Source organism: Hypomesus nipponensis, chromosome 11 (assembly GCF_054491055.1).
Source record: "Hypomesus nipponensis isolate SF chromosome 11, ASM5449105v1, whole genome shotgun sequence".
Taxonomy (NCBI): Eukaryota; Metazoa; Chordata; class Actinopteri; order Osmeriformes; family Osmeridae; genus Hypomesus; species Hypomesus nipponensis.
Window position 1 is genome coordinate 18,306,993 of NC_140371.1, and position 27,821 is coordinate 18,334,813.

Sequence of the window (27,821 nt, forward strand, 5' to 3'; positions counted from 1 at the left end):
GAGAGTGACAATGCAAAGACATATTCTGTCTGTCTGTCTCTCTCTTTCTCTCTCTCCCCCCCCCCCCCCCACCCCCACACATACACACACACACTCACGAACAAACACACACACACTAAGAAGGAAACAGAATGTTTGAACCCATGGCTCGTCTCACTCGCAGCTTGATAGAAAGAATGTCTTATTTAACAAAGGGGCCTTGGTCATGCAAACAGATAGTAGCTTGGACATTCTTAGCCCAAAACGTATTTTGAATTCATTATTATTACTACAACAATGTTATCAATATAGACTAGGTCTACTCTTGTTGATAGTTGCGGTAGAAGACAGTTGCCTACAGAAAGCTATGTGAATCTTTAGGTGCGCGAGCAATTGAGGAGCTCTCGGGTGAATTCTCCGCCCCTTGTGGAGATCGCGCTGCAGTTGGCCATGCTGTTGCAGCAGAGGAGGGGGAGGATACAATACTCTTCCAGCGGGATCCTGCGTTTTTTCATCGTGCAGTTTCGGGCTTCGTGCAGCTTGCAGGCTTCTCAACGGTGAAGTTTATTTCAAAACGGTCAATAGGTGAGTTTTGAAGTGTTTTTAAAATTAAAAGAAGGATTTTGATCGTTGCACAGAAATAAATTATTGTTAGACAGCATCGGGCATCTGGGATCAGGCTACTGTTTTTACTGAAGTGTTTTCATCTATTAATCTCCGAAATCGGCTATTTTAGCGTGGATGATGTAAAAGTATGTTCAGGGATTTTTTTCCTGTGTATTTAGGTATTTTAAAAAGAAGTGGTGCCGTTTTGTAGGGTACTCCCGCAGGAAGTTATTTGCTTGGTGTCGTTAGGCGGCTCAGATTGAACAGGGTATTGTTTTGTTTAGTGCGCGTCATTTCATTTAGAAACTCCACGTTATTTGAATAGCCTACGCAGATTTATAAGCGATCTCTCCCTGGTCATTAGACCTTGCCAAGACATTTGGGCTTTAAATTTGACATTAGACTACATGTAAAAGGCACAGTTGCTCAGATAACGGACGTCCACATGAATAGTAGCCTATAAGCAAGCTCAAGCAGGGCTATTCATTGAGGAGACGCAGGCGTGGTCGGCCCGTCATACCCCAACTCCGATTGCTGAAATGGTGTCACAAATTGAAAACCAAGCTACATCCTGAATTAAATAAAAAACCTTGTGGTTTGTTAGTCAGGGATAGGAGAGCCTTTATCTCTTTAACCATTTAAGTTACTATTCAAAAAAACATACTGCACGTCGATTGCTCTTATCGGGGTCCCTATGGTGGCGTTTGATGTTGCAGCGTCGAGTTGAAAACATTTGGCGACGTCATGACAAATGTAGCCAAGCAAAAAATAAAGTAATTTTACCCAAGGTGACAAATTGCCCACCACACACACAAACATAAAATCCCGTTCACCTACGGTACAACTATAACTAGGTGAACTGTATAGGCTACATTTAACACGATGTCTTTGGGGTCTCGCGTTTGAACTGAGTTCGCGCTGCAGAGACTGAGCAATCACACATCACTGGCTGCATGTCCCAAAGAAGCTGGCTGAATATTAATCGGTGGCTTCATCACGCAATTTTACCGCTAACAATAGGGCGTTAGAACGAAATGCCATGAACAGGCATCTGCCTTATCGCTGTAACAAGCACAAACCTTGCGGTCTGGCCATTGCCTCCTCCAGATCCGTGTTGCTAGGAACCCGAGAGGGGGCTGGTTGAATAGGACTGCCATGAATGCAGTTGTGTTTACAAGCTGAATGTAGCCTGTGCATAAGCCTGGTTTGACTAGATTTCAGATTAGAGTGAGAGTCTTATAATTGTTTATGTCTACTGGTTGATTGACCCCTCCAAACATTCCAGCAATGTTTTTCAGTGCAAAAGGTTCAGTTTTTCTCTATCATGATCCCTGTCTCCTGTATCCCACTTACTTGTTTTTTTGCTTGCTAGCGGGACCTGTGTGTGTGTGTGTGTGTGTGTGTGTGTGTGTGTGTCTGGGTATGTGTGTGTTGCCACAGTAATGAGTTCAAGTAGGGGTGTTGACTGCAGTTTTCTCAGGGGACTCTCCTTGTCATAGCTCCTTGTCGTGTCCTTGGAAGACTTGAGGTGTTTACCAAAGGAGAAACATTCCTTATTGTCGGAGGTTTATTGAAACCTTACTGCAAGCCTTGACGTTACAATGCATCCTCCATACAACATCTCATCCATAGGTTCTCTTTGTGTCAGGAATGTCTTGATTTACAGTAGCCCAGCCGGAATGCAGTCTTCTGGGTAAGGAAGCTGGACGAAGCTAGCTGTGGTTGCCTCATTTGGTAGGTAGCTGCCTATTCTCTATAATTGTTCAACAAAAGTAGGGTTAGAAAGAAATATGGTGACTAGTAACTCACTTCAGGCTTGACTTAGCCCCAGTGCTTAAAGTAGAGGGGTAAAGTGTGAAGGCAGTGAAAAGGGTAGAGTAGGGGGGAGTGATGCGTCCTTCTGCCCATCTAGTGGGCTGGAAGTGGGTCTTGGGTCCCAGTGGGGAGGTGGTGGTGGGCTGTTCTGGAGAGCAGCCAGTTTACAGGAAGTGGAACAGTGCGACAGAGAGAACTGGTGCGTTGGCCCATGGGCACAGCACCTGCTAAATATAGAGCACTCTGTTTCAGCACTGCCTCACCTTCCCTCTCTGTACATCGTCTGTCTCGTGAGGCATGTGCACACACACACACACACCCACAAACTAACACACGGATGCACAACTGAAGAGTGGATGGAGACTCACTTCACCCCGTAGTCAGAAAGGCTAGTTTTAGGATTAAAATGACCTTCAGATTGTTGGACCTCTCTTTGTGCGTTCTTTGTTCCCTTCCCTTAGTTTAAACTGTTCGCTCACGCCCCCTCCCCCCACTGCCCCACACCAGAATCTTCCCCTGTGAGTCCCTGTTCTCTATTATCACACTTTTCCCTTCTTTCCATCCAAATCTGTTGTTCCCTCCTCTGTTTACGTTCTGGGGCTGTGGAGGAGACGTCAGTGAGGTATGTTAGACCTGTGAAGAGCTATGTCTGGTTTACTTCAACTCCTTCGCCTCTCCCCCTGCCTTTTCTCTTTATCTCTCTCTCTCTCTCTCTCTCTCTCTCTCTCTCTCTATCTCTGTATTATGAGTTACGGTGGGGACTGTGTGACCTTAGTCAGGGTCAGACATGCTCTTACCATCCACTTTTTACACCAAAGAACCAATCATAGCTGAACTAGATGTGCTATCCTGGCCACAGACTCACCTTTGTGGCTAGGACTGGGACTGTCTGAACAAGGGAGGGCACAATTAAACACAGCATGAACAAGACGACAAGATGTTTAATTAGTGATGCGATATAAGGAGGTGTTGTCTTAATATGTGGCTGTGTGTGTGTGTGACACCAGCTGTTGATGGTGTCTGTGATGCGACTACCCAGAGTCATGTCTCATCACTTACAGCACTGAGGACGCTTTGTGTGTGAGCCACACACTCCAGTCTATCGTTGTAGGTCTGCACGCAGTCACTGCACAAGGATAGCTGTGTGTGTGACTGGGTGTGTTTGTGGGAGAGAGAGACACATCATGAGAGAGCAGTGGGCTCATTGCAACCTCTGTGTTACTAATGGGGAAACTCAATTCCCACACCCCCTTCCCAAAAGCATACACCAGCCGCAACGACATGACCTTCAGCCGGATTACTTTAATTTAATTTACATGTGGCTAAAGGCTTGCCTGTTCCAGAAGACGTTAGCCTGGCTGTGTTCAGCTCAACGCAAACGGGCTGGGAGCATGTGTTGTTTTATGAACACAGTGTTGAGCAAATCAACATGGTTCACATTCCTGATCAATGAAATGTGCAGTCTGGACCTCCCAGATGTGTGTGTGTGTACCTCTGTGAGATTCTAGAGAGGGTACAGAGTGGGAGTATGGAGTGGTTAGCTAAAGGGACACAGGAGGTTTGGTCTTCTCAGTGAGTGTCTCTCAGAAGGACCGCTAGATAAACATGAGGAAATTAGTATTATGTAACACAACTGTATATTTTCCCTCATAAGTTTTTGGTTGTATATGCAGCATAGATGTTTAAACATTGCTATTTAGGCACTGTACAGGCCCGCCTGTGAAAGGGCATCTCTGTCTCCTTATACACACACACACACACACACACACTACATATTATTAACATGTATGGTTCAGAACGATGAAGTCTGGAGTGTGCGCTTGTTTCCTATGCCGTAGCATCCCTCAAGGGCTGTTGAGGAATGACGTGATGGTGGGTCTGCTTCATCTGGACTTGTGGGTCCGCTGCTCTGTCATCCTCGCTCCCCTTTTATCACACCTCCTCTTTAAACCCCCCCCCCCCCCCCCCCCGCTGTGTTTTGACGTGTTGCCAGTCTCTCCGTCAGCAGACTCATATATCAGCCAAGTACCTGTTCCTCCACATCACTGTCAATCACACAGGGATTAGAATGACATCACTTCCAGGCCTATTCACTTGATTGTGTGCGTGGGAAGGGAGGGGTGGGGGGGGGGTGGCTGCTTTGAGCGACAGGGAATTTGAACACGCATGCATGTTAACCAAGAAGATAATGGCGGTTTGTTTAGACATGTCGCAATAGCTCAGTAGCCGCGAGGTACTATGACTATTCAGTCTCCGATACCATGTGTTTGTTTGGACAGCTGCGTGTGTTTGTGTGTTCCTGAGAGATTGGGTGCCTTGTCAGTAAGCATGATCGCCTCTGCTTTAAATATCCTGCTGGGAGGGTTTCATCTTTATTAAGGAGAGGGAGAGGGTCTGCAGGGCCAAGGAGGCATTAAGGAGCTTTACCCTGGAGTGTTCTCTCTCCAGAAATACCCTGTGCACCACCGCTCGGACTTCTGGGAAATGAGGACCTGGGAGCGCGTCCTTGACATCACATCCTGTCCTGCCCACTCCACGTCTGGCGACATTTCGGAGGGGGGGGGGATATCCAGGGGCCATGAACATACCTCTGTAGCTGCTGTGTACTCCTGCCACATGTGTCTGTAGCTGGCTAGATAGCCATGACCCATCAGAATGCAGGGATCAAGAAGACCAAAACTCCTCAGGCTGACTCTCCTATGACCCCTGCAACATCCGAAACAGTCTGACCACAGATAGCTTCTTTGTTTGAATACAGCTCACCATATAATCTGGACAGATTAATATGACATGGTCCCACAATGCATTGGGATGGCAGGATGATGAGCTAGGAATTATGGGTCAGATTTGAGCGCTGCCCTGGCGTACAGCCAATGGGAGACGTGAGGGAGTCATGCAGGATCTCCAATCTGGCCTTCAGCACGGCTGCACTGGTGTGGGTTAGCGTGCATGGGTGTCGGAGTTTCTGGGCAGTCTGTGACAGAAGAGTCTCTAGTGCATGACGCTCAGTGTGAGGGGGTGGTGGTGGGGGGGGGGGTGGTGGAAGTGGAGGAGGAGGAGGGGAATGTAGGTGGAGAGGAGTGAGGGGGGGAAGGGAGTTAGGGTTGGTGTGCGGGGGAAGGGAGTAAGGGTGGAACTGAGTGGGGAGGGAGGGAAAAAAAGCAAGGTTGATGTATCATTGCGTGCATTGCAAGGGGTTTTAGGCTGTTTAACTTTTTTAGAAGGAGCACTCTGGCTACAGTGGTGCAGTCTAAAACTGGACTGGGACATACAGTAGTCCGCACACTAAGTGCTAGCTTTAAATCCTCTGTTTATGATCCTGAGCTTTAAGCAGCTTAAAAAATATATAATAAATATTTTGGGAGAGAAACACAATTTTCCTCCTTAAAAATGCACCCAAATATTTTTTTTGGTGTGTTTTTGGTTGGTTTCATTCTTCCAGGTTAATTTTTTGGGTTTAGTTTCTAATCATTTATGTGGAGAGATGCCTGAAAGTGCTTTGGAAGAGTATTTATGCCCCTGCACTGCAGTGCTGTGATGATGTCATTGACTGTGACTGGGTTTAAAAGGAAATCTGTCTGGAATTAAATGGGTCTGTCTGTATAACAAAAGTAAATAGGATTGATCGCAGGCCAGTTAGAATATGTAGCCTAGATAGATCAAGGTGAAATTCCTCATGTCATAAGTATTTTTCAGAATTTGAAAGGATAGAGGTCGTTGGAGAAGGCCGCAGTTAAGAGGACTGCTCTCGTTTTCTCTGTTCTTTCTTTTTCTGATCTCTTTTTCTGATCTCTCTTTGCTCTTTCTCTACTTCTGCTCTGTTTTCTCTCTCTTTCTGCTCTCTCTCTGCTGAATCAGATGCTGCTGTACTTTTTCTTTGGCTACAGCACGTCATCAATCATGGGATGTTGGTTGTCCTCCCCATCTCACTATTCCCCTGGCATAGTCTCTCCCATTTTCTCCTTCTCTCTCCATCTCCCTCTCCCTCCATGCCCCTCCCTCTTGTCTCCCCCACCACATTTAGTCCTTCCCTTCTTCCCTCCCTCTCTGTCTCCCTGGCTCATGTACAGCCTGAACCCCACCCAGTCCTGGAGTCAGAACAGCCAGTACCATCGCCATACAATCATCCCTCTCAGACTCTCAGTCTTCAAAGGGAAGATCCAAATCAGATCTGTTCTGATGAAGAGAGTGTCTTATTAACCATGACCCCCTGGTGACCTGGTCACTGTCAGATCAGAGCTGAAACTGCAGATCAACGTTGTTTGTTTGGTTTCTAAAATGGAGACTTGTGATCATGGGAGGAGATTTACCTCTCAGTGCTTGAACTGGTGCCTTTAAAGGGACATCTTCCCAATCTCTGCTGTCGTAAACAAATAGCAGGGGGTACTAGGGATATGATGAAACCGGCCTGTGGTTTGTATATCTATGAATATGGCAATAAGAGATTCTGTCTGAACTCTGAAGTGGTCTCTTGACCCAGAGAGCTATTTGTTCCAAGTACTTCCTGTCTGTGTGTCTCTGCGGAATGGCAATTCTCATACCCATCACTCACTGTCTGGTATGCCATTGGACACTGGAAACACTAGAAAAGGAAATGGGTAATCTCTGCTCCAGACATGGCCAGAAACAATAATCAGAAATTAACAAAAGGACATGAGTTACGGTGCGGAAGCAGATTTAGTTTAAATGCAACCCTAGCTTAGCCTGCTAGAAGATTCCAATCCTTTATCCCCTCAGACAGCCCTCCGTTCTGCCTCACTGGAACCAGATGAAGCACAATCCCAAACACAACACAGATGATCATTACATCACTTCCTGTGGATGTGCTTTCTCTCCCCCCAGATATGGGACCCACCCATTGGCTATTGGACAGAATTTTGGGTGTGTCTTTCACTGATGATGTTGACTGTTTATGTACATTTCAGAGACGTATTCAAGCTCCATGCGTCTGTTTTGAGTGTGTGTTAAAACTGTGGCGGGAAGCCGAGAACAGGATATTCCCATTGGGTCGCCCGTCCTCCATTTAATCCCCTTTAGCTGGTCTGCCTCTTTCCTACTACAAAATGGCTGCTCACCATTGGAGGCGTACAATATGATGTGAATGGCCTGCCCTGGCCCTGTCCCCAAGGACAGTCTAATAGCAGCTTGGGAGGGTTTCCATGGAGACCAGGCGACGTACAGTAAAACGCACACCAGGCATCCAATACGAGTTTGCCTCCTCCAGATTTCCTGTGGTTGGCCCCTCCCACCCAGCTGGTCTGTACTGGTCTAATGGAGACCTGATACATAATGTGATTGGATGATGGATGGATATGTGCATGTTGGCCTCCTCCCTTTTCACCAGTGGGATCTAACCTTCATGCACGTATTCTGAGAGTTTATTCAACCCCACCCCAAGCATTCACATGAACTCGGTTACATTTTCATCTTTTTGATTCAGCGATGTTTCAACTGTAATTACACTCAAAAGTGAACCTCAGCTACATCACACAGTTGCTGTTGTCTGTGTTTGCCTGTGTTTCCCGTCTGTTAGTGACACTTTGGGCAGAGTTCACACTGTTTGTGCTCCAGCCCAGCCAGCCTCACCGCAGGGCACACGCCCAGGCATGTTGTGTCCTCATTCATCTCCGTTATTGTTTTATTTGATCAAGAGCTCTCGGCTCTGGTCAACGACAAACAGATGAGGTTGAACCTAGGCTGGACGGGGAGCTAGCTGCGTAGAGCTTGGAAGTGCCTGTGCTGAGAATTGACCCATCTGTTCAGCACCAGACTCCATACCTTGGTCCTATTCTCAGGGAATGGGAATCATGCCTTGTTTGAGGACTTAAATTACATTTAATTTATATGCAAGTTTGCCCTCTGATTCGCTAGTTTGTCGGTTTGCACTTCTTTTTTGTTGCTGAAAGAGGCTATTCTCTGCCAACTAGAGTGTAGTTTAGTGTGTATGTAGCTAGCATTGCCAGCTCCTTCAGGACAGTCAGTGGAGGTGTGTGTGATACTTTGCTCAATGGGGTGGATCCTTCCAGATGTTCCTTGTTTGGCCTGCATCATCCACCACCTCTGGAGCCCACTGGACGACACAATCAGTCTTCACAACCTCCCCGTTGACTGACGTCACCAACCATCTGCACTTGTGTCAGTGTCTGCTTGTGCTCCCATGTATGTGTCAGTGTGTGCTGATGAGGAAAGCTCTGCCTTGTCCGTCCAGCACGACCTGCTGGAAAGCAGCAGTTTTCTCTGGAGGCGTGCTTTGATACTGCAGCCAGGGCAGATGCTGTGTGTCTGCTGTGCTGTCTTGTCAAGGCCTCACCAGGGATAGACTCATTCTCTCTGTGAGTCTATCCCCCCTCTCTGTCTCTGTATCAGTATCTCTACCTCAGTGACCCTGAACGGCCCAACTGACAGCCGGGCTGTCTGTCTCGTATTTGTCGTAGGGCTCTGTGTCAGTCTGGTTAGTCAATTCTGTCTCCTTCCCTTTCGTCCCTCTTCATGGTTCAACTCTGGAACACTGCCTTCTTTCTTAACCCTGAGCCTCCCCCCTTCCCCAGGCAGCCCCCCTCCCCTTTTACCTTTCCTACTCTCCATCTTCCTCTTTTCATCCCTCTGGAGAGAAAGAGAAGTATTTGGCAGCAATACCATCTGTGTTGCATAACAGCAGGAAATCTGTGGGAGTGAGCGTTTAAGTGTTTGCAGAGCTAGAGAAGAGAGCAGAGGAGAGGAGAGCATAGCAGAGGACAGCAACTTCAAACTATCAATATCATTGATCACCATTCCGTTGGTGACGACTGATATGTCTCTATCCTAAAGCCATCCGAATGGCAACCCAACCCAAGGCAAGGCTAATGGGATTGAATAGTTTCCATGCACTGCTTGAATCCGTATAGAATGTTTACAGTATGAGATGACCTTAGCTGACCTCAGTACAAGGAAAGTCTATATGTTGTTTATGGAATGTTCTCATGGAAAGTATTGGTTAGATGGAGCTCTTTGGAACTCAACCGTGTGCTGCATCAGGGTCGTCTATCTGACAGCTCAGAATGTGGTTGTTAGAGTATTGAAGTCTCACCCATTGAATATAAACTTCCTGAATCATGGTTACTTGCAAGTTGCTTCCCATTGACTTGTACATCAACATTGTCCCCCCACACGCACACGCACACAAACAGATGATCCGTCTAAACTGGAGGTGGAGTACTTAAGGTTTATGTAAATACAAGCCACTTAAGCCTCACTTTCCCTAAATGTGTTTACAGGAGTGCTCGTTCAAGTGCTTGGTCATCATGTAAGATAACTCCTGGTGTTGGGAGTGCCTACAGCGTCATGCACTGAGCTGTCCTGCTTGTGTGAGGGACATAGCTGGGTCAGTGGTGTATGTGGTCCACTGCATAGACCCAGTCTGTGTCTGCCTGTCTAGGGATCTGTAGCAGCAGTCATGACAAGCAGGTGAGATGGAGGACCATTACGTAACCCTGCTCTCGCTCTCGCTCCCCTCCCCTCCCCGTCATCGTGTGAGCATTTTTGGGGTGGAGTTGGGGTTCATTTTGTGTTGAAAAACAGACAGGGTTTCTATGCTTTCTATCATATCTGATGTGTGTGAATGTAGGCAGGGCTGCTGATGCAATACTGTGACATCTCTGTCCTTCTGAACAAAGACCACTGTGTCTCTATACTACAGCGGTGGAGGAGGGTGTTTCAGAAGGGCTTTCCAGAGTGTGTCTACTGTCGTTATTGCTAATCCAACGCACATGTGCATGCACACAAACACACACACACACAGAGCACTCAGGCCTTCATTCATAATTTATACCCAGCAGCAGTTGTAAATAGACAAATAGTTTAAATATACAGTCTGTATATATAGATATGTATAAGATAGATATATTTTTTATGTTTTTATTGGTCGGAGATCAAAAATGTAGTACCAGAGACTGCTGTGCTATACACTGACGATGTTAGCACGTAGACCTGACCACGCATGAGTAGCCCAACATGGCCGTTGTTTATCGTTGTGAAGTTAACCCCTCTACAGTTAGGGCGGTTTGATTGGCTGATCCATGTCATGTGAGAGTCCTCTCTCTCACAAACACAAAATTAAGCGTCAGGCTAGCATCTAAGAGGCTGACCCCACACAGGACCGGCTCACTGTTGAGGGCCACAAACACACCATAGTCACACACACACACACACACTCGCAAACTGTACGGCACGCAGGCGTGACACACTCATTACACACACTCATACAATTACTCCTGCTGGCATGCTAGCTGACATGCACCTACTCAACATACCAGCCAGCTCCCAGGAGAGGCTTTTATCAGGATTCTACACATCCCATCATGCATTGCGGCATCGTTAGTGACGGCCTTCCCAGACTCCTCTGGGGCCCTTGTTTTGATTCTGAGTAATGAGGTGATGATAGGTGGGTGTGTCCTCACACACACACACACACACACACACACATTAGTTTCTACTCTAGTGGTCCCACTGTGGTCATTGGTCACTCCATTTCAAATGAGGCCTTGAAATGAGGAAGTTGGAGGAGAGTAGTGATGGAGGGAGGGAGGGACAGTGTTCACTTGGCTCCCAGTCAGCTCAGAGGATGATAAGGAGGTGTGACGGGGGAGAACATGGTCAGAGGACTCGTTACTGCGAGCTTCTGCAATGTTGTCAGGAGACGCCGAGTTCGGAATGAACGTGTCACCGAAATACTGCAGCAGGGTTTGGCTGCTCGGTGATGTCATCTTTTAGAGTCTGACAATGCTCTCCAGTTGATTGGGCGACGGTATGACTGTGCTGATTGTACAAGTACTCCTCTCCTATTAGTTCCTCAGTGGAGGGAGAATGACCTCATCGTTTCCAAATGCGTGGTCACCCCTCGCCTTCCTGTAGTCCCCTGCCTCCACCCCCCCACCCCCTGTCGAAGAACCCCTTTCTGTTTTTTTGACAGAAAAAAAACCCTCACTTTTAATCTCCTCCCTGTTGTGTATCTGGAGCTGTCCCTGGGGTGTGTGTGTCTCTCTGTGTGTGTCATTCTTTTACGACAGGCCATGACTTTGCGGATAGAGGACCCCGGAAGGCCAATGAATGGCTAAGTTGATTTCAGGAAGGCTCTGCTTAGTGTCTGGACACACACACACACACACACACACAACCTAGTTTGTCCCTGAAGAGCCACAAAGGCAGTTTGTTATCAGGCATGTGAAAGTAGCCAGCCCTACCAGAACAGCAGAGAGTGAGTGATCACCATGGAGTGATCCCCATGCTAGGTCACAGAAGGACTGGACCCGCCAGACGGTAGCCCAGACACTTGCCTGCTTAGAATTCCTAACCGGGCATGATAAGGACCCAGTCATTGCCCAGTCATTGCCCGTTAGCGAAAAGCTTGCATATCAGGCCTATAATGAATGCTGATGTTGCTCTAGTAACTTGTTCCTATGGATGTTGTTTGCATTGGCTTGTTTGTGTAGTCTGCGTATGTAAACACATTTAGACAGCTATCAAATGATCATCTGTTTATAATAAGGCTGCATTTGAAAGCCGTTTCGAACATAAGCTGCACTTTATCATCTACCCTACAGCCCTGAGGGGACTGTGTCCTCGGTGAGTAATAGTATTGTGATGTGCATGGAGCCAAAAGGCGAGTCTCACAGCCATGAGACACTGCCTTCATGTGTTCAAGCTAGACGTTATCACAGAATAGGCCACGTAGCGGCCGCTAAAGTCATTAGCCACTTGGGTCGGCAGATTCTTGGATAACCCAATAAACCGTCAGGAATGTCCGTCCGTGAAAAACAAAGAACCATGTGACTTGAGTAGGAAAAGTAGGTAGAGGCATTATGGGAGTGGGAACCATTTTCTTCAAGAAAACTTGAGAAGCCGTTTTGACTGGGTGTTCTACTCCCAAACTCTGGGGGCGCTGTCATGGTACAAAATGGAGGCCCATGACTTTTTCTATCACCAGTTGTGATACTTGAAACTAAATAAAGAAACGTAAACTTGAAGCTGACTGAAGTTTCACTGCAGCCGTGTGTCAGAGAGGAGTAGAGCAGCTTGTCTTGGAGTGCATCAGGTCCAGCTGTGAGCTGCTTCCATAATCAGTGGCCTGGTTGAGCCAGAGCAGACCAGGCCATGATCTCTCCCAAAGGTTGGATTAGACCAGAGCTGGCTTGGCTGATGGGATTTTCTGCACCTAAGCCCCCACGAACCCTGGTCGTGACAGAACAGCAGCACAGCTCTGAGTGGCACAGGGTTAGGAGCAACACAGTTTTAGGAGCAGCACAGTTTTAGGAACAGCACAGGGTTGGGTCATGGTTGTGTAGTTTTGTACTAGGCAGCCAGGAGGAAGCGGGTTTCGCTAGAACAGTCCCAGTCTCCAGGCCTCTCACTTCAAAGTGCCGTCTGTGTACCCAGGCCAGCGGCGCGCAGCCTCAGGTCTGGTCCTAGCACTTTTTGGTGCACTAGGGCGAGCTCCCCCGCCCCCCCCCTTGAGAGCGAAGATAGTGGCACAGTAGACTGTGTCTGGGGTGCGTACTGGCATTGATCACAGCGTCTGGTTCGACTCCTCCTCTCCCCCCCCCTACCCTCCTCTCCCCCCCCCTCCTCTCCCCTCCCCGGCGCCAGGGCGGCTGCCTGTGTCGCTCACACCGATGACCGTCTCTGCACAGCCCATCAGTGTTGCTGCAGAGCCCTGAGGCTGCGGGGCAGACACAAGCCTGGTTAGTGCCTCCGTCTGGGCCCGGGTTGTGTGGAGGCTGGAGGGAGGAACCTGGAGGGTTGGCTGGAGGCTGGAGGGAGGAACCTGGAGGGTTGTGTGGAGGCTGAAGGGAGGAACATGGAGGGTTGGCTGGAGGCTGGAGGGAGGAACCTGGAGGGTTGGCTGGAGGCTGGAGGGAGGAACCTGGAGGGTTGGCTGGAGGCTGGAGGGAGGAACCTGGAGGGTTGTGAGGAGGCTGGAGGGAGGAACCTGGAGGGTTGTGTGGAGGCTGGAGGGAGGAACCTGGAGGGTTGGCTGGAGGCTGGAGGGAGGAACCTGGAGGGTTGGCTGGAGGCTGGAGGGAGGAACCAGGAGAGTTGGCTGGAGGCTGGAGGGAGGAACCTGGAGGGTTGGCTGGAGGCTGAAGGGAGGAACCTGGAGGGTTGGCTGGAGGCTGGAGGGAGGAACCTGGAGGGTTGACTGGAGGCTGGAGGGAGGAACCTGGAGGGTTGTGTGGAGGCTGGAGGGAGGAACCTGGAGGGTTGACTGGAGGCTGGAGGGAGGAACCTGGAGGGTTGGCTGGAGGCTGGAGGGAGGAACCTGGAGGGTTGTGAGGAGGCTGGAGGGAGGAACCTGGAGGGTTGGCTGGAGGCTGGAGGGAGGAACCTGGAGGGTTGGCTGGAGGCTGGAGGGAGGAACCTGGAGGGTTGGCTGGAGGCTGGAGGGAGGAACCTGGAGGGTTGGCTGGAGGCTGGAGGGAGGAACCTGGAGGGTTGTGAGGAGGCTGGAGGGAGGAACCTGGAGGGTTGTGTGGAGGCTGGAGGGAGGAACCTGGAGGGTTGGCTGGAGGCTGGAGGGAGGAACCTGGAGGGTTGGCTGGAGGCTGGAGGGAGGAACCAGGAGAGTTGGCTGGAGGCTGGAGGGAGGAACCTGGAGGGTTGGCTGGAGGCTGAAGGGAGGAACCTGGAGGGTTGGCTGGAGGCTGGAGGGAGGAACCTGGAGGGTTGACTGGAGGCTGGAGGGAGGAACCTGGAGGGTTGGCTGGTGCCATGCTCTGGCTGATGGGCTCCACACGTCAAACATGCTCGCCTTAACGTTGCAACAGACGCCAGAGGAAGGAAGATGAAGGCGTTTGAGACGCAGTAGTGTTTGTGTTTGTGTACTTGTGTGTGTGCACGGACATTTTGTATGATAATATACATTTTATATAATATTATATTATTTAATATATCAGTTTTGCAAATACTGCTGCAATATATAACTTTCAAGGCCTCTGATAAGTGTCTTTATTAGAAATGCAGTGTGGTAGAGCAAAAGTGTGTGTGTGGGTGGGTAAACGTAGTGAGGGACCTATCCTGCAGTGTCCCTCAGGCCTGTGAATAATGCATAGTGCCGCAACAACTGGCCTGAATGTTATTGTATTTACCTGGATATGTGTGGTGTGTTTTAGTAGATAAGGCAGAGAGGGCAGCTTGCGTGGGTCTAGTAGATTGTTGGGGTCATCATTTGCCAGCACTGTCTTTTCTGTCTCTTTCTGTGTCTGTTGCCTCTGTCGGCCTCGATCTCTCTGCCTCACTTTTCTCTGTCTGCCTCTGCCTCTTCTTTTTCTCTCTTTTTGTGTCTGTCTCTCTTTGTCTCCCTTATTCTTCTGTCTCCATGTCTGTCTCTCGGTACGTGCAGATGGGAGAAGGTGTCTTTGTAGAAGAGGACATTAAGGTAAAAAAAACGAAACAATAGTCGATGATTGTGTAATTGTCTAAATTGTTCGATGAAAGATTATGCGGCACACGGGAGACAGAAGAACTACTCTGCCACAAAGGATTGAATGCGTTGGGTATCCATGGTGATGTACGGTTGGGCCTTGATAATGACCCTCCCTCCTTCTGTCTCCCAGTTCTGTGTGGGAGAGGAAGTGAGAGAAACGGTATGAACCGAGGCACCAAATGGAAAACACGATATTAGAAAGACAGGATGGAAGTGAAGGAAGGAGAGCGGGGGTGTGAAACTGGGAGCGAAAGCAAGACAGAATCTGGTAGTAACACCAAAGTATAACTGGACTCCTACGCAACATTCCTTTTTTTGACCCCTCTCTTAGGGAGGTTGCTTGTGTTCACACAGAGAGAAACACGAACGCACTATAACATTTCACTTGCACCACAAGCAGGGCTTGTGAAATTAACAGCATCCCCTCGTCCCGGTGTTCCGGAGAATTCACATTGCAATTGATTTAAGCCCCACGACTGTATGGACTACTTAAATAGTATTGCAAATAACCTAGACCCATGTCAGATTGTCAAAATGCAAAAACACAATCATTTACATTTTGGGACAGGTCAAGTTCAGTTTGGGACGGTTTATTTTGCACATCGGGAGGGTACTGGGACAGTGAGGAAAAAAGTAAGTTGCGAGCCCTGACCACAAGAACACAGTGCTATGTGGGCTGACGTGGACAGCTAATGGTGCCCCATTGGGTCAGGTTTCTCTCTGACACAGCGCCGACACATAATGAGCAGTCAGAGCTCCGATTTGTGATTCTGTTTGTCCGGATTCACACACCTCTACATGCCGTACCTGTTATCACGAACGAAGACGTCGTATTTGGACCTGTGGGTGACCTTGTGAGCGTCGGAGTTTATTCGTGGGCCACAGATAGAACCAGACTGTTGGCGGAGAGAGATGGTCAGATGCTGTCGATGGAAAGATGAAGGGCATGGACAGATGCTGTCGATGCAGGGATAGAGGCCATGCACAGATGGAATTGGAGGTGTCATTTGCAGAAGGCCGTCCATAAATAGTGACGACGCGTAGACCTTTACTGTGTTCTTCTCCTTTCTCACACCCTTCTCTGCCCTCCCTCGTTGCCCTCTCTGCCCTGTCTCTGCTCTCCCTCTCTGTCGCGTCTCTCTGTCGCGTCTCTGTCCGAACCTCTTTCTGTCTCTCGTCTTCTTTCTTTCAGTCCCTGTCGTGTTTCTCTGTCTCCCTGCGTCTCCCTCTCTCTGTCTCTTTCTCTCCCTCTCTTCCTCAGTTCCTCTCTGCAGTAGTTTCAGCAGGGCTTGTTGTAAGGTGCTCGCCATCCGCTACCACACAAGCTATAAATAAGAGTTTTCGCCCCCTCGCTAGACAGCGCGCACACACACACACACACAAACAGACACACACTGTAAACGCACACAGCACCACACTATCAAATTCAGCCTCTTGCGCTCGCCCTACAACACCATAACCAATGTAATCCTCCCCATCTCTTTTCACCTCCCTCTCTGCCTAACCTAACAGAGATGTAAATGGAGAATGGCAGAGATATTTGTGTGGGTGAGTGGCCGGGTAAATCCATACTTCTTTGGTTTCCGCATCACTGCTTCTGGTCACGGTTCGATTGCTGGCTGGGTCAATACCGGCTCCCCTGGTGGTTTAGTCCAGAATTGCACTGTGGGGGGGGGGGGGGGGGGATAGTGGCTCATGTGAAATGGTGCATAAGAGCTGGTTGTTGTGCTCCTCCGTCATTGCAGATGTCTCCTTGAGACTTCCTTGTCCTTGTCACAACACAGTATGTGTGTGTGTGTGTGTGTGTGTGTGTACGAGCTTGCATGTGCATATAGAATTGGATTGTCACTGTGAGTGTGCGAAAGTATGTTTGCTGCCTATCTTCTGGTTGGGTACACATTTTCCTTAGCCTCTCCACTATCACGCACACACACACATACACGCTCCTAGAGGCAAAAATATTTTTAGCCCAGCAACACAGGCTCCAGTCTGACTGGTCGTTGAGTGAGGGTGTGGGTGGCATAGCTGCTCCCTCCATCTGTAGTCCTTCTCTCCCATCCCTCCATCTGTAGTCCTTCTCTCCCATCCCTCCATCCTCTACAACACCCATGGTCGCTCCGTTTGTCTCTCATCCTTTCATCTATAGCTCTAGTCCCTCCCGCATCCTCCCACCCTCTGTCCAGTAGTCCTCATCCTACAACTTTAGTCTCTGTTCTCTCCTCTCTCTCTGCGTGCCTCCCCCCCCCCCCTCCCCGACACGCATCGCATCTCCAGGGGAAGGAAGCACCTGTGCTGGTGTACCAGTAAGGACATCATGGCTACATGTGACACTGGCATGTTAAGGATATAATAATGAATAATTGAAATGTCTTAGTGGGGTTATGTGTTTTATGCTTTTTATCTTCTGCGTGTCATAAACAGTGTGTGTGTGAGTGGGTGTGTGTGTAGGCGTTTGTGTGAACGAGAAACAAAGACAAAGAAACGGCAGAGGCGAAGAGAAACAGAAATGCAGAGGAAGGATGGAGATGTATCTGTGTATTGCCCTCTGTCACTGTCTCAGCGCACAGCATCTGACTGCGTCAGTCAACTACCGTCCAGTCATTGTGTAGTCTGACTGCTGCTGTGCTTAGCTCTTTGTCTCTCCCCCTCCCCCCTCCCAATCCTCTCTTGACTGCAGTCAATGCAAGCACGCACTCACACGCACATTGATCTGTGTACATATCCTTGGCTCAGTGGAGATAAAGATAATAGATCGACATTAGGTAGTTCCGTTTTCAGGTAATATCCAGTATAATCTTGAGCTGGACTGTGTGAACTGGTTAGCTAAGCCTGGAAAGCCCCTATTCTTATTTCACTAGTCTGGCCTCTGCTTCCTTATAAATATGATGTGCCCTCGTCTAGTTTGCCAGCCTAGTTTGCTTCCCACTTTGTTCTCCTGTGGTGGGTGGTCTTTTTCCATTGGCTGGCCAAGCTGTTTTGTTGTTTGTGTGTAACTTTAGTGTTTTATAGAGGCACTGCAAGCCAGTTCTGAGTTCATGGAGTTTAATGAGCATTGTGGCCTGTCTGTTTCCCCTTCTGACAACAGTGTTTGCGTGGTAAATGTGCAGTTGCATTTTCTCACCAGCAGATGGAGTCAACATGCTTTGTAAATGTGTTAAACTGAGAAACAACAGGGAATGGCAAAAATGTGCATTGTGTTTAGATTACCTCGAAGGGCCTAATAAAATGATCCAATTGTCATAAAAGGGATTAAAACTCCACCTTCAATTTTGTTGAGCTAAACACCTCCGACCCCTAACTTTATGTATGTGTGTATGTATATAACATAGTATCAGAGCTGCCAACTCTCACGGTTTCGCCGTGTGACACACGCATTTCAACCATTTCTCACGCTCTCACGCCACACCTTGTATATCTCACGCTGAAAATTCTACGTCAAACAAGTAGCCAAGCTGACGTTGTAAACAGTAACGGACGACGCGCAGGTTAAAGGAGTGAAGCAATATTAAAGCGCAAACAGCCATGTAAACTGGCCTTGGGGGGAAGGGGGGGGGGGGAGGGGGAGTGAAGCTTGCGAAAGCTCGACTGGGGGGGGGGGGTTGTTATCAAATCTCACGCCAACTTGGAAAAGTTGGCCGCCCTGTGGTATACATGCACTGTCCATGAACACGCGTGTTTCCCGTGTGGCTGTAGTCTCCGCAGGTCTTGATGAGCAGCGGAGGACGGGAGTGTGTGTGACCTCATCGTGACATCAGCGCCAAACGTGTGACATCGGGAGGGGGGGGTCAACATGACAACCGTCGCCGCCGACTACGACCACATGGACATCCAGCAGCAATACAGCGAGCAGGTGAACAACCGCTGGGATGCCGACGAATGGGACAACGAGAACAGCTCGGCTCGTCTCTTCGAGCGCTCCCGCATCAAGGCCCTGGCGGGTAAGGAACACCCACGTGTCCACAACTAACACCCACAATTGTGTACACAACACAATTTGTGCCCGTGTTATTTTCAATCCTGGAGAGTGTATATAGGTCTTATGACAGTTATGAGGCCACTTAGTTAACCAACAATCAGCTCTCAATGACAACTGACTTTATAAAAACAATACAGCACTGGCCTTAGCATTCTTTCTCGAGTTTTTGACCCCAAAACGTTACAGCATTCTATTTGTAGGCCTCTGGATGACGGGTAAGCCTAGAAGTCAGATGGTTGAGCGGTGAGGGAGTCGGGCTGGTAATCAGAAGATTGTCAGATCGATTCCCCGCCATGCCAAATGACGTTGTGTCCTTGGGCACTTCACCCTACTTGCCTAGGGGGGAATGTCCCTGTACTTACTGTAAGTCGCTCTGGATAAGAGCGTCTGCTAAATGACTAAATGTACGCCTACAGCATCATGCATTTGAGTGATGTAAGCCAACGTTACTTTGCCCCCCCCGCCACCCCCTTTGTCTCAGTAACCGTAGCTGTCCCAGTCCAGTCCAAGCCTGGCTACTCGAGGCTTGGGACTGTAACCTAGCTTTAGCTAGCTAGCTGCTGACTTGTTTTTGGGCCTCCATGGCTGGCTGGCTTCTAGGCTAATGTGCTAGTGTTCCACCACTCAGCTAAATAATTCACCTTCCTCTTAAATATGCAGGAGGAGTGTTGCGTGTGTTCGGTAGTCACTAGGCTAATACTGAGGCAGTCTAACATCGTGTCTCTTTCTAGCTGCTTAGCTGTTCTTTTGTTGTTCTCCGGAAGACTTTCAGCTGCTGGGACAAGGCCTTTGTTCTTTGGTGATAATGAGTGTCTTGTTGTTTCACCAGACTGCCTTCACTTTGGGTCCTGGCGCTCCTGGGGCCTGATGTATATGGCGGGGCTGGGTCCACTGCTGTCCAGTGAGAATGATGGTTGTAACTTGGGTGACAGTATGGGATGGTTGGAATTTCGTAGTATTTATTTATTTCAGTCAGTCGTTCTAAATACCCAGTGGGCCTTTGGCCGAGTGGAGCTTTCCTGCCTAAACAGCCCCCCCTTCTCCTCCTCACTCAGGTGAGGTCCTGAGTTTAGTTGTGCGTGGGCTATGGTGTGATGGTGGAGTCAGGTGACATCACTCACACATGGTTGTGTGGTTCCTAAAAAGGCATCCATCACAAGCCGGTCAATCAGCAGCTAGCTGCGGAGGTCTGGTCTGGGTCAGCACTCTGCTGCGTGCAACATGGAGGGCTGGAACACCACCAACTGGCTGACTGAAACAAACTCTCTCTCTCTCTCACACACACACACACACCTTTAAAATCCCTTCTTTCTACAAGGAATCGTAAGACTGTAAAGGTGACTATGTATTGAAGGAACAATCCGGTTTATGTAAAGTCCACTGAGAAGTGCGTTGTGTAGAGTTAATGGGTCAGGATAAGACTGTAAACTGATGCTGCTCTCTGAGTGGAGAGGTGTGTGTGTGTGTGTGTGTGTGTGTGTGTGTGTGTGTGTGTGTGTGTGTGTGTGTGTGTGTGTGTGTGTGTGTGTGTGTGTGTGTGTGTGTGTGTGTGTGTGTGTGTGTGTGTGTGTGTGTGTGTGTGTGTGTGTGTGTGTGTGTGTGTGTGTGTGCGCGCGTGTGCGCAAGCAAGCGAGCAAGACCAGGTGTGTTACATTCGATAGGTAGGGAAATCCTAAACCACCTGTCACCTTGGAAACAGATCTGGATATCCTTCCACCAAAGACAGAAAGGAAATGAAGGAGAGTGTGTTGAAGCATGTTCCCTAGACGTGTGGGTGTGTGGAGGTCGGGTCTGAGCGGAGTTTTCTCCCACTCGCCACATCCAAGTCATGCTGTCGTTCTGCTAGCGTTCTGCCTGTTGATACAATTCACGCTTTTAACGCTCTATACATCAGAAAATGTCATGTCAGGGTAAACAATCTTGGCTGGCTCCCAAGTGTGGGATACAAGGTCACACAGGACACAGCTTGTGTGGGGGGGAGCTAGCTTGTGTGTGGGTATGTTGCGGGACTCTATATTTGTGTATATTGACCCGCTGCGTGGTCCTTGGCAACGCTCCTGCTGGGTTTCTGGTAAAACAGCATGGCCCGACCCTCGGAAGGGCCCGGAATAGCCAGCTGTGAGGTCAGGAGGCGGAGGGGGAGGGGGAGGAGGAGGGGGAGGAGGAGATGGTGCTGGGCTTTGTGCTGTGCAGAAGAAGCCCTGGTAGAAGGCCAGGCCCAGACCTGGTGTGAATAATTGAAAGCAGGCTCGAGTCTCAAAGGGGCTTTATGTTGCCGTAACATCCATTGCCATAACCCCCCCCCCCCCTTAAACACACTCGTACACCACCTAGCATTCCCAGCATTCCTCCACCTCCTCATCAAGACAGGAAGCCACAAAGTCAGACTCGGTCACACTCTCCTTGACTAAAGGGGGAGGTGTTTAAAGATATGGGAGAAAGTGAAAGTCTTTGGATTTACTTTCTCTCCTCAAATTTTTCCTCTTATGTTTCCCTTTCTTCTCTCTCTCTCTTTTCCTCTCCATTTCACACTCTCTCTCTTTCTCTCTCTGTCTTTTTAACATGTTCATCCATCTCTCTGACTGGAGCCAAACTCATAAGAATGTCATTCTGCTCTGACTGAACGAGGTGGAGCCCAGGTGTGAAATTCACCACACTGCCCTCACAAGTTTGGATCCTGATCGCAGCCCTCTTTCCCCTGATCCTGACATGCTGTATGTCTTCACCAGCGAAGCATTCAGGAACAGGATGAGAATTGATGAATCAAGATCCATATCTAAAGCTTTAGTGAAGATTGTTGATCGTCATAACGGCTTGAGTTACTGTATGTGGAGTTAGGGTTATGTGAGTGGATCGTATGTTAGTGTTCTGGGAGAGAAGAGGGGTAGTTGTTGAACTGGATGAATGGTGTGTTTGAGGGGGAACAAGCCAGGCCTGGAGGGGATATTCACGAGGAGCCCTTGTGATTTCTGACCCAACCACACAGGAAATTTGATTGCTCGGATTGGGTCGTTTTTTCAACTTGTTCGGTCGAAGCAGTATGTCTTTCTTATACCAAGTTATTTCTCCTTACTTCAATAGAGTTCCAACTATATTTCACCTCGCACCTGATGTGGTTAACAGACACACACCAACACACACACACAAATAATTCAATCAACGTTTCATCCACACTTTTGACCCTACAGATGTTCTTAAGTATTTCTTCCTGAGATGGCTATAACATCAGATTGCAAACACACACATTTTCCTCACTTGCGTAGCCTCCTCTGCATACAGTACATTCCTCATGTTCATCTCACTCCGACACACTTCTGCTGTACTTTAGGTATGCATCATTTGTACATCGCTTTGGATAAAAGCGTCTGCTAAATACCTATTTGCCCATGCACACGCATACACATTCAACTAACCTGTACAGCTCATTGACCTCATGCATTGTCCTTGCCACCCACAGAAGTCCAGATCCCTCCTCGCTCTGCCAAACCAGAAAGTGTGTGTGTGTGGTTACATTAGCCTACCAGCCTTGTAAAAACAAGTTTGTGTGTTTTAGATAAATTGCAGTATAAATACATGAGCTGAAGTAATGGGTTGACCGCAGGAGATCGTGGGACAGATCCCTGCCTCTTTATCCTTCCAAAGCCATACCTTCCACTTAGAGCTGGGGGAGAAATCCCACACCATGAAATGCAGGGAATCTGACCCAAGACCAGCCTTGGAATATTGTCAAAACGGGCAAATGGCTTTCTACAGGTTTTGTTTTCATGGATTAGCGTATAGTTTTTTTGGGGGGGGGATTCGTCCAGGAACTGTACGGTGTTCCACATTCACTACTATATTCACTGTTGTAGAACAAAATTCTGTTGAATGGAGCAGAGTAATTCTACTGTTTATGGACATTTAAGGATGATGAATTGTGTTAAACTGGCTTGCAGACTGGAGGAAACGGCTCTGGAGTGGAAAAGTGTTATAGGAGGACGAGATTAGAGAGGTGCGGAGCGTCTTCACCAAATGTTCAGAGTTGACACTTGAAAGGAAAAGTAATGTTGTCCTCCGGAGAGGGGAAGTGGATGTGTGGTGAAATAAATGCCCTGGGTTGACTGGGTGTGGGATCTAGTGAGCCAGTCTCTCCCTCCTACTCCCTCTCTATGAGCTCCTAATTCCTTCAGCTTTGTCTGCCTCTTCAAAAGCCAGGGCATTTTTGTGAGGCCCACACTCTGCTGTGAAGCTGGAGAGCAGAGGGGGGTGTGCGACACTAAACTCTGGCAGGATATGCAGGCAGGAGACAGGCAGGAAGTCAGTTTCTAGAAAATGTCTGTCTACGCCTCAGTAAAATATGTAGGGGATGTTTTGTCTCCTGAATATCATAAATTATTTGGAAGTGAGGAAGTTTTTAGCCAAGTCCCCCCCCTTTCTTCCGTTTGATTTGGTACAGCCCACTGCTCCTCCCTCCCCTCTGCCTCTCGCTCCCGCCTACTCTGCCCCTTATGGTAATGAGGCTGTGACATCACCAGAGAACACAAGGGCTCTGATAGGCCAGTGGGCAAATTCCAAGCTGCAGGCCCCTCCCCCTCCTGTTTTGAGGACTGTGAAAGGTGTGCAGTGTTTGAGAGTCGCGCCGCACATTGCCTGAGGACAGAGTCCAGCGTGCTTTCACTCCCTCCTCTCTCCTCCTCCTCTCTCCTCCTCTCCCTCTTTGGCTCTGTCACACTCTCTCTATCCGTGGTTTTTCCCCTTCTCCGGAGCGTGTGTCTTTCTCTTTCTTCCCCGTGCGTCGGAAAGACGTGTGTGAGGATGGCGGAGTAGGACAGACTTGAGGCTGAGAGAAGCATGATGCTGTTGTGACCGCTGAGCCAGCAATTTTCTCTTCTGACTACTGCTGCATCAAGAAAGAGGACACCCAGGAGAGGACCCACCCCCCTCCCACTCCCTGCTCCCTCTACCCAGCCACAGGACCTCATAGCTGGGCAGAGGACTACCTAAATCCCCCTTTTGGTCCACTTCCCCTCTGGAGACCCATCTCTTTTGAAGCTTTAGCTCTTCCACTGGACTGATGGAGCTGCAGAGGGCGACCAGCATGCCTGGGCCTCTGTCCCCCGGCCCCCTCTCCCCGGGGTCCCATTCCCCTAGGCCCCTGTCCCCCTCCCCTGGCCCCGGGCCCTCCCAGGACCCCGGCCCTGGACGGGGTTCCAGCCCTCTGCGCAGCCCCAGCTACAGCGCTCAGGCCGCCTTCAACTACAACCAGCTGGAGGGACGCTTTAAGCAGCTGCAAGGTAAGGCAGGAGAGAGCAGGAGGCAGGCTTTGTTTATGTGCGTTGCTATGCCAGTCGGCTAATGCTAGCTAGCATGAAAGAAAAATGGAGACCAGGGTTGGTACAGTCTTGAACACCAGGACCTAGCCAGATAGTAGAGGCCGTGGAGGCGGGGAAGAGTGCTCTTCAAAGTGAGGGTCCAGCTGGCTCAATATGACCTCCCGCATCTCTAGAGGTTGCGAGGGCTCAGTATTCCCTATGGGGGGGGGGGGGCGTCTACAATACATGCAGTTAAATGGGTGTCAGAGGCGGTGGGGGATTGTCTGCTAAATGTCATTAGTTGTTGTATGAACTTGTGTTAGCATGCCTGAAGGCGGGTGGAGGGTATTCCCCCCTCTTGCATTGTGACGGCGGAGGGCTTCAACACCCTTTAACAAGATGGGGGGGGGAGAGAGAAAGAGAGGGGATCCTCGTGAAGCAATGACAGACGTGCTCCAGCAGCTTATGAAATATTGATGAGGTGCAGGAGGGGGAGGATGGAGGGAAGAGGAGGGAGGGGAGGGGGGAAGGAGAACAGCCAGACTGGTAAAAAGATACCTACTCTTAGGGAGATGAGGAGAAGCAAGAGTCAGGAAGAGATGGAGAGACGGCTTAAATATGAGCTCCTTTTGCCCCACAGCAGAACAGAACAGGGCAGCTCCCTCACATTGCTAATCCCCCACCCCTCCATGCTCCTTGTGTATGGTTTCCCCCTCAAACTACAAAAACACCATGGTCAGAGCTGATTGGCTGGCCCAGGACAACAATGGCAGATTAGCATCAGAGAGGAGATGGAAGGAAAGAGGGGAGGGGGAGGAAGGAGGGAAGGAAGGAGGGAGGAGGAGGAGAGGAGTTAAGAGAAGGGAGAGGATAGGGGAGGAGGGGTGTGGCAGGGGTACCCAGCATTGCCTCTGCGAAGGACAGCTTCAGGAAAGCTCAGGGGACCCAACTGCCTTTTGTGTTGAGCACTTTGTCGAGCTGTTAACGCTTTAGCAGTAAACACAGCAGTGGGCGTGAAAGTCTTGCTGTATTGCGCCTACACGCATGGAATGCTGCAGTCTGGATCGACTGACCCTTCTTAGTTTGTTGTATGCCAAAGACTGGGTGGTTTTCGCAAGAAAGTGCCTGTGTTGCGAATGCCCTGGCAATGAGAGAGACAGAGAGAGACAGAGAGAGACAGAGAGAGACAGAGAGTGACAGAGAGTGACACTGGGAGAGTTGGTCTGTTGTCGGGTGGAGCAGTGCCACATTGCCCTGTTTTACACGCACACTACAGGATGAAAGAGGGCTTTGAGGGAGCACGCTCCACTGAGCATGCTCAGAACAGTGGGCGGGAACATCTGAGCCCCTGTTGGGAACGTGCTCAGTCCGCTACATCCCCCCGAAAGTGTTAGCTTAACACCGTTGAGTGCTTATATAGGTCCTTGCTCATGAGATGGGACCCATATGCACGCTCCAAGGATCCCGCTGTCTCACTCTCTGTCTCTGTGTGTGTTCCTGTGTGAGAACACCTGATAGGAGAGCTGCAGGTGCAGAAGAGATTAATAAAAGGCTTACTTTGTCAAAGGAAACATCTGTCTGCAACCACTTCATACCAACATGGCAGGGGTTGAGAAATGAACACACGTCATCCTTGAAATGAAAGTGAAACTGTTGAAAGCCTTGACAGGGGCTTCACTAAAACCTGCTCGACATGTTTCCCCTCTAACTACCCCACCCCCGGGAGAGTCCCCTCTCTCCCCTCACACACACATACACTCACACACTCACACACACACCTTAGTGAAATGCCGGTGGCCGATACAAGGTCGTGCTCAGTTGGCTGAGCATTGTGGCTCTGGGTTCTATTCCCACTGGGATTGTGTTTTTGTACAATCAATTGTAATCACTGCAGCATAAGTGGCCGCGGATGACTGTGCCTGCTGAATGCCTTTGTGTGGTCTCCTGTGAGATGACCTGCTGGCTGGAAGGGTTGTTGTGTTGTGTGTCGAGAGCTGCAAAAAATACCGGGAGCTCAGCAGAGGAACTCCAGCACAAGGCAAGGGGTAAGGCAGAGGCCAGATGTGCAAAGAAGGGTGTGCCACACACACACACACACCATGTGGGCTTGTACACATATACTTCGGCTCGGTTGATGGACAGTGTTTGCTTGCTCAGACGTATCCATGACTGACAGGGCAGCGAGCGAGGAAGATGGGGGGGGGGGGGGGGGGTTGTTATCATCTGCGGAGCTGCCTTGAGTCAGCCCGGTGTGAGAGAGGATGACGGAGGCAGCCGAGGCAGGAACAGCTGAGGTTGCAGCCTCACCATGCATGCTCCTCATTGTGGCGTCTCCCCGACTCTCTTTTTCATTAGCACACTGGTGTCATTGTTGCGACCCGGACACGCCTCCGTCACTCATGATTCCTGAGGTGCCTCTGTCACAAGCCTGCAAGGCCGCTGCTTTCCTGCTCCCCTGCTCCTGCCCTGACTGGCTGATGCCACTGTGACATCACAGCGGCGAGTCTGGCTGGGTTGGTGGAAGTGAGAGGGGTTCTGACCCCCAGAGGTCATGGGTTGTGGATCATCTCAAATCCTGAGGATGTGGGACGTTTGGGATGGGAGTAATACACGTCCGATCCCTTCACCTACCTTCTCTGTGGGGCCCAGCTGGGAGACCAAGGCTTTGTTTAAGTCGTTGGGTTTACATCCAGTCGTACCCTGGATACCGCGCAGTTACTGTACGGTACAGTGGGTTGAATTGGGAGCTAAAGCCAGTGATTGATGGTGTACAGAACTAGAGGAAGGGGTGAGAGAGGAAGGAAGTTCCCATGTTCCCATGGCACCATGCAGAAAGTGACGCACTGGGAGAGGGTTAGGTTCAGATGGCGTGGATGCACCGAGCTAGCAAAGGGGTGAGAATGACATGCAGGATTCAATATTCTTCATTTTTGAAAGAGTTTTTTCAAAACTTTTTTTCTTTTTCTTTTGAGAATGAAAGATAAAAAACTAAACAGCCTGTCCCAGAGTTCCACCCCTTACAGTGATGGAGTGATAGATCTGTCGATCATGAACTAACAGGATACAGGTTTCCACCCCATGCTCAGATTCATGTAGGTGGTTCAGGCACGAGGTACTCTCCAGTCACATGGGGTTGAAAACCCCAATGCTCTGATGGCGTCAGTGAGCTTCTGTGACCAGAGGACAGAAGCAGAGCCCGTCAGAACACACAAATGGCTGATGGGGAAACCAGGTTGGATGATCTGAGAAAAATAAAAGCCATGTAGATGAGTGCATACAAGTCAAGTGTGTGTATTTTCAGTATTAGCATTTTTGGGGACATATCTCTCCACTTGCCATTGACGCTTGGGGCTATGTGTGTTGGTGTGTGAGGCCCATGGTGCACTTGTATCGGCAGTACCATGGTACCGCTCGTATAAAAGGGGCATAGCTTGACCTGAATCAGAGGAATGTCGAGGTGTGTGCATGTTTCTGTCGCTTGTGTTTTATGATACGTGTGTGTGTGTGTAACAACTGTCTGCAGAAGGATAGGCGTCTCTGTAGTTAGATAACTTCTATTGTTCAATGTGGTTGTGATAACAGCATGCTATCAGAACGCGGCGTAGCTTAGAGACAACCCAACATTCTCTCTTTATCTCTCTCATATTCTCCCATTCTCTCTCTCTCTCTTATTCTCTCTCTTTCACAAGCACACTCA

At 49.3% G+C, this 27,821-nt stretch overlaps 1 protein-coding gene across 6 annotated transcripts in view; it reads left to right on the forward strand.

Annotated features, from left to right (window-relative positions):
- Positions 1 to 441: 441 nt before the first annotated feature.
- Positions 442 to 27,821, forward strand: part of LOC146268529 (spectrin beta chain, non-erythrocytic 1) — a 63,496-nt gene continuing 36,116 nt past the window's right edge. For 2 of the 6 annotated variants that reach the window (XM_084708849.1, XM_084708850.1), the window contains exon 1: positions 23,374 to 24,106. In XM_084708849.1, the coding sequence (XP_084564975.1) occupies positions 23,887 to 24,106 (220 nt within the window). In that variant the 5' untranslated portion in view covers positions 23,374 to 23,886. Of the gene's footprint in view, positions 565 to 18,550; positions 18,796 to 23,373; positions 24,107 to 27,821 lie in introns of those variants that run through there. The other 4 variants (XM_084708844.1, XM_084708846.1, XM_084708847.1 and 1 more) reach the window with 3 other exon arrangements.